General features: G+C 56.0%; 1 protein-coding gene across 2 annotated transcripts in view; it reads right to left on the bottom strand.

Annotated features, from left to right (window-relative positions):
* ACOT7 (acyl-CoA thioesterase 7) overlaps positions 1-18,578 on the bottom strand; it is a gene marked incomplete at both ends in the record, with an annotated part of 98,209 nt that overhangs the window by 33,488 nt on the left and 46,143 nt on the right. For both annotated transcript variants that reach the window (XM_080692171.1, XM_080692172.1), the window contains 4 exons: positions 3,954-4,040; positions 6,657-6,771; positions 11,071-11,162; positions 16,627-16,783. In XM_080692171.1, coding sequence (XP_080548297.1) covers positions 3,954-4,040; positions 6,657-6,771; positions 11,071-11,162; positions 16,627-16,783 — 451 coding nt within the window. The remainder of the gene's footprint in view (positions 1-3,953; positions 4,041-6,656; positions 6,772-11,070; positions 11,163-16,626; positions 16,784-18,578) is intronic.

The following is an 18,578-nucleotide window of genomic DNA, read 5'->3' on the forward strand; positions in this document are numbered from 1 at the left end:
CACGAGAGGCCGGGCAGGGGCCGAGGTGTGGACCAGCTGCAGTGCATGAGGTGAGAGCCCAGAGTCCGACCTGGGATGAAGGTGGAGCCAAAAGGGCAGGCGGACGGCTGCGAGGGAGGCCAGAGGCGAGCCAGGGCGCTGGCATGAGCCCTGGCGGCGCCGAGGAGCATGGTGCCCGCACTGCGGCAGGGGATCACGCTGGAGCCCAGGGGAGGGGCCAGGGCTGGAGCAGGTTCACCAGGAGGGAGTCCAGGGGCGCAAGGACAGGCCCAAGCACCCCCATGCAGGCTGGAGGCGGAGGGCACGGCTGGCACTGAATGTCTGCACTGTCTGTCCCTGGCTTTGGCTGTCACAGTGGTCGGGGATGGCTTTCGGATGGCACTGGGCCCACCTGCGGCTGGGAGGCCCGCTGCCCGGGGCCATGCCTACCTAGACAGGGCCCACGCTACACCCCAGACCGGTTTTGTTTCTCATTTGGAAATAAAGTCTCACGAGGTTACTGAGCGCCTCACCAAATTGCTGAGGCTGGCTCTGAACCTGCGATCCTGTGTTAGCCTCCCAAGTTCTGGCCAATACAGCTTCACAGGGGAGTCCCGGTGTGCCTGGCTGACTAGAGGCTCAGGACAGCCACTGTCCTGTCATTCTTTTCCAAAAGCAAATTGACCACAGAGCTGGGGGGCACCACACATGCACCCCACACACTCGCGGACTGTTAGAGCTGGGGGGTCCTCTGCCCAAGAGGGCACTAAGTTCTACGCACCCCAGCCTGTCAGGGACTCCTCTTACCCAGTGGGCATCTGTCTACTCTCCTGACCCAGGTGCCCATGCTGCAATCCTAGGCTGGGGCCACAGGTATGACCAGACAGACCAGGCCTCTGGCTGCAGTGCGTCACGGGCTCAGGGCCAACCTCACACCACACACTGCGTCCCAGGGCAGAGTCCAGTTGGCCACCGCAGGGCGAGGACAGAGACCCACAGAAGGCAGGCGAGGACGTGCCCCGCCCAGGATGGCACAGAGGCGGCGGGGACCCGGGACGGGACACGCTCGGGCCCAGAGCTCGGCGTGAGGACCTGGATCTGGGGTCAGGAGTGTGTGTGTGTGGGGGGCGAGTTGTAAGATGAGGTGTAGAGCCAGCCTCTGCGCCCCACGCCTTCCTCCTCCTCTCCATGGGAGGATCTGTTATTCTTTCCCCAGTTCCAACACTTGGGTATTTTTAATTTTTGGTTTTGAGCAGCACGGGCTCAGAGCTACCCACTTTTCCTCTGTCCCACTTCTCCATGTCCCACCATTTCAACAGGAGAACTCTCCTCCCGGCAGGTTTCTTGCTCTGTCCTGCCCGGTCATCCCCGGGAGGCCTGCTTCTCGGCTCCTAAGTGCCCGTGTTCTAGTTCTGGGAGCTCTGCCTCAGAGGCTCCGCCTCAGGAGCCTCAGGAATCAGTTTAAAACGCTCTCTGGGGCCAAGCGCACACGGCCCTATGAGGCTTCGGTAGTGAGCACTGCAGGCCCCAGAGACCCTGGAGGCTGGAGCAAGAGGACTGCTTGAGCCCAGGAGTTAGGGGCTCAAAAATAGATAAAAATAAGGATCCTTCATCATTACTTGCTCCGTGCTAATACATGCCTTTTCCACAGCAGCTCATCCAGTACCGGAGACCACGCAGTTCCTGAACCCAGGTGGAGGGAAAGGGCCTTGAGGATGGCACTGCGGGGCCGTTAAGACTCAGGCTCTAGCCGGGTCATCTGGGGCCCAGAATCATCAGAACCAGCCGGGACCCTCATTCCCAAAGCTGCGGGTCCCAGCCCTATGCATCTCCCTTGGGGAGGACAGGGGGTCTGTGCTCTTAACAAGCACCATACCTGGCAGCCCTGTCCTGGTTTTAAGAGTGCTTTGTAGGAGAATTAAGAGAAGGTCAAAACAGTTCAGCCAGGTGCACTCCTATAGTCCCAGCATTCGGGGGGGCTGAGACCGGAGGATCGCAGGGTCATAGCCAGCCTCAGCTACTTAGTGAGGCCCTCCACAACTTAGTGAGACCCTGTTTCAAATAAGAATAAAAAATAGGGCTGGGATATAGCTCAGAGATAGAATGTCCCTGGATTCAATCCCCAGTACCACAAAAAAGAAAAAGGGCACCAAGCGTCTTTCTTAAGGAACCCTAGGAAGACAAGTTCTGGACCTAGAAAATAGCTCGTAAGAGGGACAGGCACACCGGCCAGCCGTGGAACGCTCCTCCCCCAGCGGCCCTCTCCCCCAGCACTGACATTGTCAGCAGCACAGAACTCCCAGGGGGCCGTTCATGCCCCGCACCCAGCATCGGACCAGCTGTGGGGCCTGGAGCTTCCGGCCGGCTGGCGGCCGTTGGGATAAGGCTGTAGGTCCCTTCACACCCTTCCTGGTGTCAGCAAGGGAGAGTGACCGGACCTGGGGGCGGATGCTGGGGTCACCATGGGCAGGCAGGAGGGGGAGCACGGGCTCCATAAAAGAGGACAGCTTGATCTGAGTAGACGGTGGCACAGGAGGAGCCCCGAGGTGGAGAGGCCGCCGCAGAGCTGGCGCGGACAAACAGCAGTGTCTTTATGATGGAACAGGGGAGCTCAGCCACCGAGGCCGCCGGGGACGGACCCAGAGCTGCAGAAACGCGGATGAGCTCTCCCGGATCTCACCCTGGGGCTCAGGCCAGCAGCGGCAGCGGCAGTCCTGCCGCCAGTGGAGCAGACACGCACGTCCTGGGTTACCTCCAGGTAACCGCACTTGGGGCAGCACAGAGGTACCAGGGGAGAGGATGCCACCTTAAATGATAAGATGCTGGCTAGAAGACCAGGCCCAGGGCCTAGCATGATGAAGACCGACGGGCAGGTGGGCCCGAAAGCTGGGGCACATCTAGTCAGATCTAGTCCCCGGGCTCACCACGGAAGCCACAGGCAGGCAGCGATGCCCGCCAACACCAGAGGAGGAAAACTGAAGGCCCCGAGTCCAGGCGCCCAACCCTAGAGAAAGGTGAAGGGTCCGAATTCAAGGACCACGAAAGGGCTAAGTGTCTAGGAAAAGCAAACAAGGATCAGGTAAATGGGACTGTATAGACAAAACACCGTAAGCTGGGCACAGTGGCGCACACCTGGAATCCCAGTACTTGAGAGGCCGAGACAGGAGGGTCACAGGTTCAAGGCCAGCCTTGGCAACTTAGTGAGACCCCTCAGCCACTTAGCAAGACCTTATGTCAAAATGAAAAATGAAAAGAGCTGGGTGTAGCTTATAGGTAGAACGCCTCTGGGTTTGATACCCAGTACTCTTCCTGCCAAAAAAAAAAAAAGAGAGAAGCCTTTTATGGGGCTGCTGGAAGGTGTGGGTGCTCAAAGCACCTGGGGGCGGAGGGGCCGTGGGAGCTGTAGTAAGCCCTTGCCCAGCTTCTCAAACCTCCACAGACAGAGCCACAGGTAAGGGCCGCAGCAGCACCCGTTTGGGTCCTCGTTTTCCTCTGTGATCGGCCGTCTACTGAATTGCAGCCTAGCGAAGGTTTGGAATCCAGGGGTATTAGATGCCACTCCCGTCAACAGTGAGGTGAGCTCTGCGTCTACTTGAAAAATGGAACGCAAACCTCCGAGGCGAAGGTGTGTTAATGAGCTCTCTCTTGCCAGCAGGCCCGGCACTTCCCTGGGGACACCAGCAGCCCTGGAGGCTCTACCCCTGACCCATGGGCCGTTATTAACTCGCAGCTCCGAGGTCCCAGCATCACGTGTTTCTGTCTGCAGGGAAGTCGTCATCCATCCGCCTTTTATTTTCAGTTTTAACACAAGCACCGACAGTATTTCAGTAATTTCTTATGCAACCTCTTAGAAGTTTAAATTTATACTTCTCTGAACGCAAGAACCGAAACTGGGTCAGATGGCAGCATGGCTCCCTGGGCCTCAGAGGGCACGGTGGGGGCCAGGGCAATGGCTGGAGGGGCTCCGCTCTTACCTCCGTGCACGAAGCCATGCAGGGTGCAGTCCGAAGGCCCCACCAGGTGGATCAGGCTGGACTGGCTGTAGCTCACGGTGTTCGGCTCTGGAATGGCCAAAGGCAGAGGTTAGTGGTGGTGCAGGGGGCTGACTCCTGAGGCCCAGAGATGACCATCCTGTGACCGCCCAACATGCGCCTGTTACCAAAGGCAGGATCTCTCTAAATGACAGGCTACCGTCCCTAGAGGGGAGGGCTCTCCAGGACCAAGTGGCCACGCTGTCACCAGGGACTCTCGGGTCCCACAAGGCCGTGCCTGCGGGCAGCCCTAACTGCCTCTTGCCTCTAAGCCTGGGCTGCACCGGAACCTCCACCGGGATGCAGGCATTCACCTTTCATTTCTCTTTTATCAAAAGCACTGACAGTATTTACGTAATCTGCACTGCCAGCCCAGTCCCTGAGCCGGCCCGGGATGGCGCAGCCTGGAAGGTGTCTAGGTTCCTCCCTCCCACCGGGCCAGCTTCCTGCAGAGCTCCAGCCACTCAGTGCTGCCACTGCGATGTCTTTAAGAGGCTGCACTGGAGAAAACAGTCAAAATGAAGTCCAGTCTGCAGGAGGCACGCAAGCATCCCCATCCCAAAGCCTCCCATCCTGCCCGGTGAGGCCTCGGCTGCCGGATGAGTGCCAGCCCCAGATGCCCGGGTATGTTTCAGCTGCAGAGAGGCGCGGTCCACGCCTGGCCCTAGGCGAGCAACATTTCTCAGCAGCAAAAAAAACTGGTGGAGCTTGGCCCAGTGGTGCACGGCTGTAATCTCAGTGCTTGAGAGGTGGAGACAGGACAGGTTTGAGGACAGCCTTGGCAATTTAGTAAGACTCACGCGTCTTAGTGAGACCCTGTTCCAAATGGGATGGGGTATAGCTCAAAGGCAGACAGCCCCTGGGTTCAATCCCCAGGACCAAAGGGGGGAAAAAAAGGGCTGGTGGGATGAGGGTGGTCCTGACCCAGAGGCTGGCCACTGGGGTCTCCTGAGTGACCACTGTCATCTACGAGGCTTTGATGTTCCTTGAGTTATGGGCAGAATTGCGTCTATCCATGAGCTATGTCTGCACCACTGGTACCTCAGAAAGTGACTGTCTACAGAGACAGGGCCTCTAGAGAGGTAAGGAAGTTAAAAGGAGCTCACTAGAGTGGGGCCAAATTCAACAGGACTGGTTCCTTCTAGGAAGAGACTACAGAGAGGAATGATCATGAAGACACAGGGGAAGGCGACGCCCACAGCCCAGAAAGGTCCGGGGAGAACCGCCCGGCAGGACCGCCCTCCGCACCTTGACCAGGGACTCCTGCAGCTCGGCGCCCGGGCCCAGGACCCCAGTCGGGGCACCTCGCTAATTAAGCAGTCTGAACCTACCCTTGTGAAATTTCAAACTGTGCAGGTAGCTGCCCAGTCATCACGAAGGACAGAACCAGAACGCAGTGAGCTGGGCCTGCAACGTTTGCTTGCGAGCTCTGAGCATCCGCTGTGGAGGCTCAGGGTAGAGGGGCCTGAGGCTGCGTTTCTGTGGTACTTTGCTTGTAGGACAGGAGCCTGGGCCATCTCCAGTGAGACAGAGAAGAACACAGCACATTCTACAAAGAGTTCTCTCGACACTACCAAATACGACCTAATCGCTGGGTGCAGAGGGGGACAGAGGAATGCCGTTACCAGGAAGACACCATGAAGAAGGGTCGGCCTATCCATGCGGGCTCCCAGGGCTCCTGGAGGGTCATGACTCCAAGATTCCTGCCCTGAATTATATCCATGAACCCCAGGGTTCCTCTTGTGGAAAGGCCTTTCTTGAGGAAAAACACCCCACAATCTATTTGGCGCTTTTTTTTTTTGGCAAATCTGGGGATGGAACCCAGGGGCATTTGACCTCCGAGCTACACCCCCAGCCCTATTTTTTATTCTTGATTTTGTAACAGGGCCTCACTGAGTCGCGAGGGCCTCACAAAGTAGCTGAGGCTGGCCATGGGCCGCAATCCTCAGGTCTCAGCCTCCCGAGTGCTGGAATGACAAGCGTGCCCACCACGCCCGGCCCCTAATTGGGTTTTGCGTGGACACTTTGTGAAGGCCTGGACCACCACTGAGGCTAGTTGGACTCTACAAGGAGACTGGTGCGTGGCACACGGGTCACCGCGAGGAGAGCAGGTGTCCCGAGCCGAGCATCCGCGTGTCGAGCCGGCATGACCCCAGGAAGGAGAAGACGCGAAGAGGGCTGCGCATTCACTCTCGCTCTGTTTTCTGAGCTGGAAATCCTAACAAAGACAAGCTCCCAGCCAGGCATGGTGGTGTGCCCATAATGCCAGCACTTGGGAGGCTGACACCGGAGGGTCCCAGGTTCGAGGCTAGCCTCAGCAATTTAAAGACTTTCAGAAGCTTAGTGAGAACTTATTTAAAAAAACACACACACTAAAAAGGCCTGGGGGTGTAGCTCAGAGGTAGGATGTCCCTGGATTCAGTCCCCAATACCAAGGAAAATAAGAATAAAAAATAAAACAACGAGCAAGAAACAAAGGCCACCAACAAACAGCATCTCCCGGCCGATGCTGGCCAGGGGCCTGCTCAGGGCAGGTGACAGGAGCCTGGGTCCAGAGGGAGCAGCGACCCTGGGAACTCGGACGCCTGGCAGCCCGGGGAGGCGTCAACCGTGGGGTCGGCGTCCGCCAAGTGCACCCCCGCTCACCTGGGTTAAGGGCGGGCTGGACGATGTCCCCGTTCTTCCACTTGGTGTCCATGCGCTCCAGTTTCTGGGCTTCGTACCGCTTCCGGCCCTCCTCCTCCTGCTCCTGCCGGGAATACTGAGGACGAGCCGCCGCAGTGAGGCTGGGCACGCTCGCCCGCTGCCCTTGCCCGCGCCTCGGCTGTCCAGCTCAGGCTGCCGCCCAGTGCCACCTACACTTTGACATTCCTTCCTTTTTTAAATTTTTAGTTTATCACTTGGTACTGGGGATTGGACCCAGAACCATTCCACCTCCAAGCGACACTCCCAGCCTGTTTGGATTTCGTATTTGGTAACAGGGTCTCACTAGGGTGCCGAGAGCCTCACTAAGTTGCCAGGGATGGCTCTGAACCTGCGATCCTCCTGCCTCAGCCTCCCAACTGGGTTTCTGGAACTGGAACCATCCCCCTGCCCCTTCCATGGTAACATACACTTGATAAGTAACAAGATACAAAACAGGTGAAAATATCACGTGGTCCATTCCTCAGGTGACCTGGCTGGTGTCTGGTTGGATCCTTTATGGAATCTCTTTTACTCCCATGAATATATAATAATTCCCATCACACTGCATGTGGGTCTCAACATAACTATGTTTTGCTCTCAGTTATACCCCAGCCCTTTCTTATTTTATTTACTTATTTCTTTTTGCAGTTTTGGGGATGGAACTCAGGAACATTCTACCTCTGAGCTACACCCCCAGCCCTATTTTTTATTCTTTATTTTGAAACAGGATCTCACTAAGTCGCGGAGGGCCTCACTAAGTAGCTGAGGCTGGCCATGAACCACAAACCTCCTGTCTCAGCCCCCCCAAGTCCTATTTATTTATTTATATTTATTTTTGCAGTACCAGGGATGGAATCCAGGGGCACTGTACCTCCAAGCTGCACCCCCAGCCCTATTTTTCAGTCTTTTTTAGTTTGTGAAGCGGGTCTCCCTGAGTTGTGAAGGGCCTTGCTAAATAGCTGAGGCTGTCCACGAACCACGATCCTCCGGTGTCCACCTCCCAAATGCTGGGATGACAAGGGTGCGCCACCACGCCCGGCGGTCCTTTTTATTTTGAAACCAGGCCTTGCTAAATGACCGTGCACTGGCCTTAAACCTGGAATCCTCCTAGATCCTCAGCAACTTGGTAAGACTGTTTCAAAATAAAAAATAAGCAGGGCTGGGGGTATAACTCAGAAGTAGAACGCCCCTGGGTTCAAGCTCAAGTATTAAAGGGGTGGGGGCAGACAGATTTTAAAAAGCCCCAAGGGGCACCTGAAGCTGCATAGAGAATTTGAGCTTCTCCTCCATAAATAATGTACACCCTAATGTTCTCTCATCTGGATTGATGACTGCAGAGCAGAGCTAAAGCTGTGTCTACTCAGTAAAATTGATGGCTGCATCCCAGTGTCCTCAAGAAACGCCTTTCAAAGGCCTTTGGAGGGGCTGGGGCTAGTGCACTCGCCTAGCTTGTGAAAGACTCGGGGCGCCATCCCCAGCACACAAACAGAAAGGGGAAGAAGAAAAGCTTTTTATTAAAAAAGAAAAAAAGAAAGCCAGCCCGGTGTGGTGGTGGCACACGCTTGTAATCCCAGTACTTGGGAGGCTGAGACAGGAGGATCACAGGTTTGCAGCCAGCCTCCGCTACTTAGAGATCTGCAACGGAGATGCTGTTTCAAAATAAAGAATTAAAAACAGGCTGGGGTGTAGCTTGGAGGTAGAATGCCCCTGGGTTCAATCCCCAGTGCCACAAAAAAGAAAGACAGACAGACAGACAGACAGACAGACAGACGAAAAGAAAAGAAAAAGAAAAAAAGAAAAACAGGAGCCAGCCCGTCTTATGACTCCTCACAGTCTCCCGGGTCTCCCAAGCCCGGCCGAGCTCTGCGGGCAGGGCAGCAGCCGGGCCCAGCGCTGGCCCCGAGCCACAGGGTGAAGATGCCTGGCCTCCTCCTGCGTGCTGCCTTTTAATCCGGGAACAAGCCGCTGGAACATTTTAATGAAGGGCTGGCACCTCGCTCTCAGCCCCAAGGGCTCATCAGCCCCGGCTGGTCTGAAGCAGCAGACATCGTGGCCCGCTCTCGGACGACATCTTCCAGCCTCTTCACACAAACACTCAGACCTTTGGAAAAAACCAGCGTGTCTGGCCCCAGGGGCCCGTCAGCCCCTCCGGCCGGGCCAGGCTGCCTCTCCAGCCACCCTGGCGGCTACCTGCAGCCATCACAGGCCTAAACACTGGGAAAATAACATCCTCGCAGGCTAGGAAAGAAGGTAGAATGGGGAGACCGTGGTGTATCCTACATGACACTGCTCACGGCCAGCAGGGCCCTCCCTTGAGATGCACATGTCCAGGAAATCATGTGTGCCCAAGACACCCCATATGTACCTATGTTAATGGGCATTCTACCTCTGGGCTAGGCCCCCAGCCTTATTTATTTATTGGCACTAGACATGGAACCCAGAGGAATTACCTCCAAGCTATACCCCCAGCCTGATTTTATTTTTTTTTTCAATTCTTTTTCAATTTTTTTAAAAAATTTTTTTCTTGCAGTACTGGGGATGGAACCCAGGGGCATTCTACCTCCAAGCTATATGCCCAGCCCTGTTTTTTATTCTTTATTTTGAAACAGGGTCTCACTGAGTTGCAAAGAGCCTCACTAAGTAGTAGCTGAGGCCGTCTGTGAACCCAGATCCTCCTGTCTCAGCCTCCCGAATGCTGGGATCACAGGGTGGGCCGCCACACCCGGCTCTCAATTTTATTTATTTGGACACAGAGTCTCACTAGGTTGCTTGAGAGCCTGGCTAAGTTGCCAAGGCTGGCTTTGAACCTGTGATCCTCCTGTCTCAGCCTCCCAAAGTACTAGGATTACAAGCACACGCCACCACGCCCGGCTTCTATTTTATTCTTTATTTTGAAGTGAGGTCTCACTAAGTTTCAGAGGGCCTCACTAAGTTCATGAGCTGGCGGCAAATCTGCCATCCTCCTGCCTCGGCCCCCCGAGTGCTGGGATGATGGTGTGTGCCAGCTTCTCCAGCTGGCATGGATGTTTGCTTAAGAGTGGTGGGGTCCCTGATCTGGAAGGGCCCTGGCAGCATTGGGACACCCAGGGTCAGGCTCCCGGCATGCACTCGGCCGCGAGCCAGAGAAAGAGCAGCTCTGATACCCTCAGCAACGGCTGCAACCCAGCCGTGAGGATCACACGTGCGCCTCCACGCCCGGTTCAGCTTATCGTTTCCTTTTCTTCCTTCTTTCTTCCACTTTTTTTTCTCTCTTTTTTTTGCAGTACAGGGGATTGAACCCAGGGCCACTCTACCACTGAGCTATATCCTCAGCCATTTTTATTTTTTAATTTGAAGCACAGTCTAAGTTGCTGAGGGCATCCCTAAGTTGCAGAGGCTAGCCTTGAATCTGTGATCCTCCTGTCACAGCCTCCCAAGTACTGGAATTATAGATGTGTGCTACCACATCCAGCATTTGATCAGTTCTCTCTCTCTCTCTCTCTCTCTCTCTCTCTCTCTCTCTCTCTCTTTTTGGTGGTACTGGGGTTCCTGGAAACCCTTCTACTTCCGGGCTACACTCCCAGACCTATTTTTATACTTTTCTATTTGGAAACAGGGTTTCTTCAGCCAGCGCACACGGCTGGCTTTGAACCTGCGCGATCGTCCTGTCTCCGCCTCCCGAGCCACGCCCGGCATTTGGTCAGGTCTAAAAATGTGTCCTACATAATCCATCACATGCACACACAAAGAAAAGCTCCTGGCCCAGCGCGGCTGAGCCTTGGGGCCAAGCTCTCTCGGTGGGCGCATGACCACCTCGGCCTCGGACCTGCGCTGGCCAAGCCTGGGGCAACTGGCCACAGCTGCGGAAAGAAGACTTCCAGGAAGTGCTCGTCCCGCAAGTGCGTGCATGGCGGTGTCAGTCTGCCCCAACCTCCCTGTGATGGGACCCTGGAATGAGCACATATACCCAAACCCATAGTGGCCGGAGGGGAGAGCAAGGCCCCATGGGAGACCTAAGTCGTCACCCCTGACCCCTGGAGCCCAGAGGAAAACCAGTCCCTAGGAGGGCAGCTGCCTGGCCGTGGCAGCCTGGTGGTCCCGGGCCTCGACAGGACATGTCATTCACCATGACAGTGTCGCCAGCCTGCTCTCTGGTCAGGGACCGTGACACAAAGGTCCTCCAGGGTGGAGGGGCGCCTGGTGCATGGGCTCTGAGCAGCTCGCACCCCTTCCTGGGGCGCAGTAAAACAGCCCACACAGCGGGGCCGCCTCCGCACTCCTCAGAGGAGAAGCAGGTGTCCTCCCATCCAGCAGGCCCTGCCAGGCCCTGTGCGCCTCTTGGCTAGAGGCCCCACCACGCCCGTGCATGCACCGAGTCCCGCAAGGGGCCGCTTACCACGACGGGGGGCACTTCGAGGACCTTGTCCACATTCTTCAGCGACAGGGGGACATACCACAGGGTGGCCTTATTGGTCAGCTTCTTGGTACCTTAGGAGAAGAAAGCCGCATGAGCGTGGGGAGGGACCACTGGGCAGGTGCTGCCTCCAGCACTGGACACCCTAGCAGACCAAACGCCGCCTCCTCTGGCCCTTAGCTCCCAAGGTCGTCTTTAACCTCCTAGCGGGGGTGGGTCTCTGCCATTGCACAAGCTTGAACACAGAACCAGAGACCCGCGAGCCAGGGAGAGAGGCTGTGCGGGCCGGCCCTGCCATCGGGAGCAGGCACCGCAGCCCTTGCCCTCGCCGCCCATGGTCCCACCAGCTGCTGGAAGGACCTCAGGCCGCATGCTTTAGGCCTGGGCGGGCCTGGGCTGGCGGGCCCTGGGACTCGGGATCTGCACCTGGTGTTTGCACAGGGGTTTGGTTATGAAAAGGCAGGATGAGATGGAGCCTCTCGGGTGGAGGAAAGACCCAGTACGTGCAAGCGGACCCTCCCCTCTGCCAGGGCTCAGGGGAGGCTCCTGGCTAGAGCTGGACCGGCCTCTTCTGAAAACCCCATCCCTATCTAGATGCTCCCACACACGTCAGACAGAGAAGCCCAGAAACGCAGGTGGCCTGTGCAGACACGTGCAGCCGAGGCCGAGGATACCCCGGGAGGAGGGGCAGGCAGGGTCACCACTGCCCAAAGCAAGAGGCCTGCTGGCTGAGAGCGGCGAGGCGGCCCCAGGGACTTGCTCCACATCCTCTCCTGCACACTCCACCCTGGGCTTTGCAGCCGGCCACCTCAAAGCTCCAACCCAGAAGCTCCCTATTTCAGAAATGGCTGTGGGCTGTGGACTCCCTGGGCGCTGAGCCCAGCCGTGGGGCAGAGCGAGGATCCAGATCAGGGAGGCCTGGGCTGAGCACCACACTCCGGGCCTGCTGGAGCTCAGAGTCCAGGGATTACTGCCCCTTGTCCCTCATTTACACAGGAGAAGCCCAAAACCCAGAGAGGGCAAGGGGTTTACTCGGGGCCACACAGCAAATTGGTGCCATTCTAAACACAGAACTGGGCCTCCCAGGTCCAAATTATTTCAGTGTACATGTAAGGATGCCTTAAAAAAAATGGCTTCTTGCTGGGCGTGGTGGCGCACGCTTGTAATCCCCATGCTTGGGAGGTGGAGACAAGAGGATCGCGCAGGTTCGAAGCCAGCTGCACTGGCTTAAGAGACCCTGTTTCCAAATAAAAATATATTAAAAAATAGGTCTGGGAGTGTAGCCCGGAGGTAGAAGGGCTTCCAGGAACCCCAGTACCACCCAAAAAAAAAAAAAAAAATGGCTTCTGCAACCTGAAGATTCCCGTTATAGAGCAGGGCAGTGAAACCCCAGGAGACCATCAAGGGAAGGCAGGGCGCCCTCCCGCAGCCCCTGCCTTGTGGGGAGAAGCCCGCTGCCGACCAGGGGCCTGAGCGCCTCCCTGGCGCTTCTTTGAGACACCAAGTCAAGCCCCAGGGGGACGGATGAAAGAGGCCACGGCCCATCTCACACCATCCCCGCGGCGCCCTGACACACCCATGCCACCAGAACCTCGGCGCCCGCGCCTGGGAACCACAGGCAAATACTATGGGAAAATATTTTCACCACGCTTTGACTGAGAGCGAATCTGACAACCTGCTTGGGAAATAGAGATTTCCTGTCGGACTCAGCCAGAGCCAGCCTGAGGAGCGGGTTGCCATGGAAACCCGAGTGGCCCGCTGGATCTACAGGAGCGCCGCCGAGCAGAGCAAGGCAAACATGCTAATTGTACGTTTGCCACCATTCAGTGGAGCCGCCGCCAGATCCGCAGCACTGAAAACATCTCTTTTTAGCTCTTGAGAGCCCCAGCTATTCTCTGGAGCTGTTCACAGCAATCGCATCCCCGCTAGCTTAATATTTTGACAGGTGCTGAGGATGAATGAGTGGGTGCTGAAAGGCAGGGGTGCAGGGGCTGTCTGCCTGGTCTCGGCTTGCTCAGCTGCCCCGGGCCGGACGCCACAGCCAAGGTCCAGCGGATGCAGAGTGCAGAGCCGGCTCCTGGGTGCAGGAGGACCAAATGCACGCATCCCGGTGTCCCTAGCCAGTGTCCCATGGGTCACTTGCCCGGCTCCTGGGTGCAGGAGGACCAAATGCACGCATCCCGGTGTCCCTAGCCAGTGTCCCATGGGTCACTTGCCCATTCACCCGGGGCCTGCTGGGTGCCACCAAGAGCCACGCATGCTCAAGGTGGTGTTGGGGGGTACTGTGTGGACCAGGCAGCCCAAGCCAGGCCTCATAAGCTCATGCACAGGCAGGAGACACACAGGACAGACAGAAAGGCCCGGAGGGACAACATGGAGCGGCACAGGTCCAAAGGAGGGAGCAGAGAGGCTGGCGAAAAGATGGACAGGCCCAGAGATCAGGGAGGGGCCTGTGGTCCAGACAGTGGGCTCTGGGCAAAGGGACCAAGATGTGTGCACGCGCGATGGTGCACGCCTACAATCCCAATACTTGGGGGGCTGCGACAGGAGGACCACAGGTCCACAGCCAGCCTCAGCAACTTAGAGAGGCCCCCAGCAACTTAGCGAGACTTTTTTTTTTTTGAAACAGGGTCTCACTAGGTTGATGAGTCTCAATTCTTGTTGAGGCTGTCCTTGAACCTGTGATACTCCTATCTCAGCCTCCCAAGTACTGGGACTACAAGCAGGTGTCATCATGCCTGGCTTGCAAGATCCTATTTCAAAACAAAAAAATTAAAAGGGCTGGGGGTATAGCTCAGAGGTAGAAGCCCCTGGGTTCCATCCCCAGTACAAAGAAGGAAGAAAGGAAGGAAGGAAGGAAGGAAGGGAGAGAAAGAGAGAGACAGAGAGAGGAAGGAAGGAAGGAAGGAAGGAAGGAAGGAAGGAAGGAAGGAAGGAAGGAAGGAAGGAAGTGACCACACATGGAGATGGCCACGCAGCCATCTTGGGAGGGAAAGCCCAAGACCATGGCCCAGCCCCATGGAGGAAAGCAGCCAGGGCTGCCTCCTCTGAGCCAGCACGGGAGAGCCACAGTCCCTGCCCGATGTCCCAGGGAGGACGGGCAGGGCAATCCAGCAGTGTCTATCCCCAGGGCCAGCCCTCTCCTGGGCAGCTCAGGCTCTCTATGCCCATCCCTCGGGGCAGGAGCAGGCGGGGGTTGGGCCTGGGGACACTGGGGTGAGTCCACAGGGAGACGCGTCCCTGTGGTGTGGGGCAGACGGCCGGGTGTGCTCACCAACATGGCACATGGCAAGAGCCTCCGGCCCCTCGGTCCACTGTTGCGCGAGGGATCCCTAGAGACGGTCAGATCATGTCGCTCTAGTCAAAACCCAGCTGAGAGGCAGCCTGGTGGCACACACCTGTAAGGACAATACTCGTACTCGGGAAGCTGAGATAGGACGCACAGGTTCAAGGACAGCCTCAACAACTTGTTTCAAAAAACTTAAAATGCTTCATTCCGTGGTATCGGGGACAGCCTCAACAACTTGTTTCAAAAAACTTAAAATGCTTCATTCCGTGGTATCGGGGATTGAGCCCAGGGGCATTCGAACTCTGAGCTACACCCCAGGCCCTGTTTGACTTTTTAATTTTGAAAGAGGGTGAGCTGGGCATGGTGGCGTACACTTAAAATCCCAGAATTTGAGAGGCTGAGATAGGAGGATTGTGGTTTGTGAACAGCCTCAGCTACTCAGTGAGACCCTGTTTCAAAATAAAGAATAAAAAATAGGGTTGGGGGTGTAGCTCGGAGGTAGAAGCCCCTGGGTTCCATCAACAGCATTGGGGGGAAAAAAAGAAAAGAAAAGAAAAAAGAAATAGGGTACAAGTTTTTGAGAGCCTCACTGCATTGTTGAAGCTGGCCACAAACCTGTGATTCTCATGTCAGTCTCCCATTAAATTAAAATGGAGTAAAATACAAATAATAAAAATAAGCCAGGCGTGGTGGCGCACGTTTGTAATCCCCGCGCTTGGGAGGCTGAGACAGGAGGATCGCACAGGTTCGAAGCCAGCCTCAGCTACTTAGTGAGGCTCTCAGCAACTTAGTGAGACCCTGTTTCTAAATAAAGTATAAAAATAGGTCTGGGAGTATAGCCTGGAGGTAGAAAAGCCCCTGGGTTCCACCCTCAGTACCAAAAAATGAAAAATAATAAAAAATATAAGCCGGGCGTGGTGGCGCATGCTTGTAATCCCCGCGCTTGGGAGGCTGAGACAGGAGGACTGCGCAGGTTCAAAGCCAGCCTCAGCTACTGAGTGAGGCTCTCAGCAACTTAGTGAGACCCTGTTTCCAAATAAAGTATAAAATAGGTCTGGGAGGATAGCCTGGAGGTAGAAAGCCCCTGGGTTCCACCCCCAGTACCACCCCCCCAAAAAAATAATAAAAATATAATAAAAATAAAAGTCATGGGTTCACTTGCTACTGAACGCTGAGCCAATGGCATGCCAGGAGGAGGTGGGGCCTAACTCAGGGCAGACCCTCTGCCTCCCACGCCGGCCACAGCTGGGTGGTTCTCAGCTATGGGGACAGTCCTAACCACCGTGAAGGCCCAGAAACACCTTTCTGCCCCACCCAGCAGGGGCCTTTACCCCTGGTGCACGGCTGAGGCCGGCCTCGGAGGGTCCCTGGCTCCCAGGCGCCTGCACAGAGACCCCAGGCCTCGCCTGGCTCAACACCCCACTGCTGGAGCGGGGCTGATGCAGCTCGTTCTAACTGCCAACCCTGCTGAGGCCACTGGAATGTTCCAGATGGAGAGCTGTGTTCCTGGGCCTTTGGAGAAGACTCAAGGCCCTTCAACAACAGCCTGAAGCCAGCATTCCCGGGGACCGCCACTGCCAAGGAAGGGAGGACGGGAGGGAAGAAAAGGAATAGTTGGGCATGTGTCCCTCAAGGGACCGCAAAGTGTGTGGGGACCACGGGATGCCGAGAACGAGCCAGACAGGGCAAAGAGCCCGCCTTCCCCACCACCGTCTCCGTTAAGCTTATAAAAAGAAGCGTGAGAGCCTGAGGAGCCGAGAGGAAAGGGGTTTCCATGGTTACCACGGAGAGGAGACTGTTTCACTGAACCCAAGGCGAAGGTCCACCAGGGAGCTCCTCTCCCGGCCGATCCCCAGGGCAGGCCGCGTCCTCCACAGAGCCGACCCTCCCACCTTCCAGGAGGGCAGGCAGGGTTGGGAGAGGCAGCAGGGGCTGGAGGGCAGGCGATGCCCTGGCCCACTGCCACCCCTGGCACAGACGAGCTGGCCACGAGAAGGCAGGGGCCAGGGTTCCATCCGCTCTGGCTGTGTGGCCTGGGGTTCCCTGCACACCCTCTCTGTGCCCCCCGCCCCTGCCTAATGAGAGACGCCTGCCCTCGGGGGAACTAGGCGGCAGGCAGAGAAAGTGGCCGGCCCCTGAGTGCCGCCAGCCCTGCATGGGCCTGGGCAGCTGAGGCCGCCACCGGTGCTGCTGCCACCACCGTCTCTGCCGCCCGGCCCAGGCAGCTAGGCCAGAAGCCCCGAAGTTACCTGTGAGGATGTTTTCGGACATCACGTTGACCTGGACCTCGACAGAGTGCTTGGAGGTGTAGGTGATCTCCGCGCTGACGTGCGCCACCTCGCCGATGCACATGGGTGACAGGAAGTCGGTGCGCTCCACTCGGGCCAGGGCAGCCACGCAGCGCTCCTGCGAAGACCCAGAGGCTGGTCGGTCAGCACCGCCCGTCAGCCGCCCTGCCCCGGAGCGCCCCCAACTGCCTCTGCTGTTCCCCTCCGTGAAAGGAAGAGCCTGAGTCTGCATGCGTCGATGCAGTGAGTCTGCGTGGATTCATTCAGGCCTGGGGACCAAACCCGGGCTGCTCTGCCACAGACCTCTATTCTCAGCCCTTTTTTTTTTTTTTTGGTGGTACTAGGGATTGAACCCAGGGGCATTCTACCTCTGAGCTACACCCTATTTTATTTTTTGTTTTAAAACAGGGTCTCATAAAGCTACTGAAAGTCTAGCCGAGTTGCTGAGTGAGCCCCCAACCTGTGATCCTCCTGTTTCAGTCTCCCAAGTACTGTGATTACAGGTGGGTGGCTCTCTCGGCCCTTTTTAATTTTTTTTTTTGGGTGTGTGTGTGGTACTGGGGCTGGAACCCAGGAGCTTTCTACCTCCGGGCTATACTCCCAGACCTATATTTTATTTGGAAACAGGGTCTCACTAAGTTGCTGAGGCTGGCTTCGAACCTGTGAGATCCTCCTGTCTCAGCCTCCCAAGCACTGGGATTACAAGCGTGCATCACGATGGCCAGATTTTTATTTTTATTTTTTTGTGGTACTGGGGATGTAACTCAGGGGCTTTCTACTTGTGGGCTAAACTCCCAAACCTATTTTATATTTTATTAGGAAACTGGGTCTCACTACATTGCTAAGGGTCTCACTAAGTAGCTGAGGCTGACTTTGAACCTGTGTGATCCTCTTGTCTAAGCCTCCCAAGTACTGATTACAAGAGTGCACCACGTTTGACATCTCTCAGCCCCCTTTTTTTTGGGGGGAGGGGCGGTACTGGGGGTGAAACCCTGGGCATTCTACATCCAAGCTATACCCCCAGCCCTATTTTTTTATTCTTTATTTTGTAACAGGTCTCACTGAGTTGCGGAGGGCCTCACTAAGTAGCTGAGGCTGTCTGTGAACCACAATTCTCCTGCCTGTCTCAGCCTCCGGAACGATAGGATTACAAATGTGTGCCACCACGCGCGGCTTCTCAGCCCTTTTTTAATTTTTCGTTTCGTGACAGGGTCTCACTATGTTACTGAGGCTGACAGTGAATTTGTGATCACCCAGCCTCTGCCTCCCGAGTCACTGTGATTACAGGCGTGCTCCACTGCTCCCAGCTAAGGCAATTTACTGACAGCGCACACTCCCAAGTGCAGAAGCATGGGAAGAGAGGGTGTCCAGACGACAGCCTGTGCCATTTTTCTCACTTTTGTACTAGAAACACACATTAGAGCCGGGCGTGGAGGCGCACACTTGTAATCCCAGTATTCGGGAGGCTGAGACAGGAGGATCGCAGTTCGCGAACAGCCTCAGCTACTTAGTGAGGCTCTTTGCAACTTGGTGAGACCTGGTTTCAAGATAAAGAATAAAAAATAGGGCTGGGGGTGCAGCTTGGAGGTAGAATGCACCTGGGTTCCATCCCCAGTACTGCAAAAAAATAAAAAATAAAAAATAAAGAAAAAGAGCCGGGCGTGGTGGCGCACGCTTGTAATCCCCACGCTTGGGAGGCGGAGACAGGAGGATCGCGCAGGTTCGAGGCCAGCCGCGCTGGCATAAGAGACCCTGTTTCAAAAATATAAAATAGGTCTGGGAGTGTAGCCCGGAGGTAGAAGGGCTTCCAGGAACCCCAGTACCACCAAATAAATAAATAAATAAATAAATAAATAAATAAATAAATAAAAAATAAAGAAAAAGAAACATACATTAGTCGGGCGTGGTGGCAC

This window comes from Muscardinus avellanarius (assembly GCF_963383645.1).
Source record: "Muscardinus avellanarius genome assembly, chromosome: 3".
NCBI lineage: Eukaryota > Metazoa > Chordata > Mammalia > Rodentia > Gliridae > Muscardinus > Muscardinus avellanarius.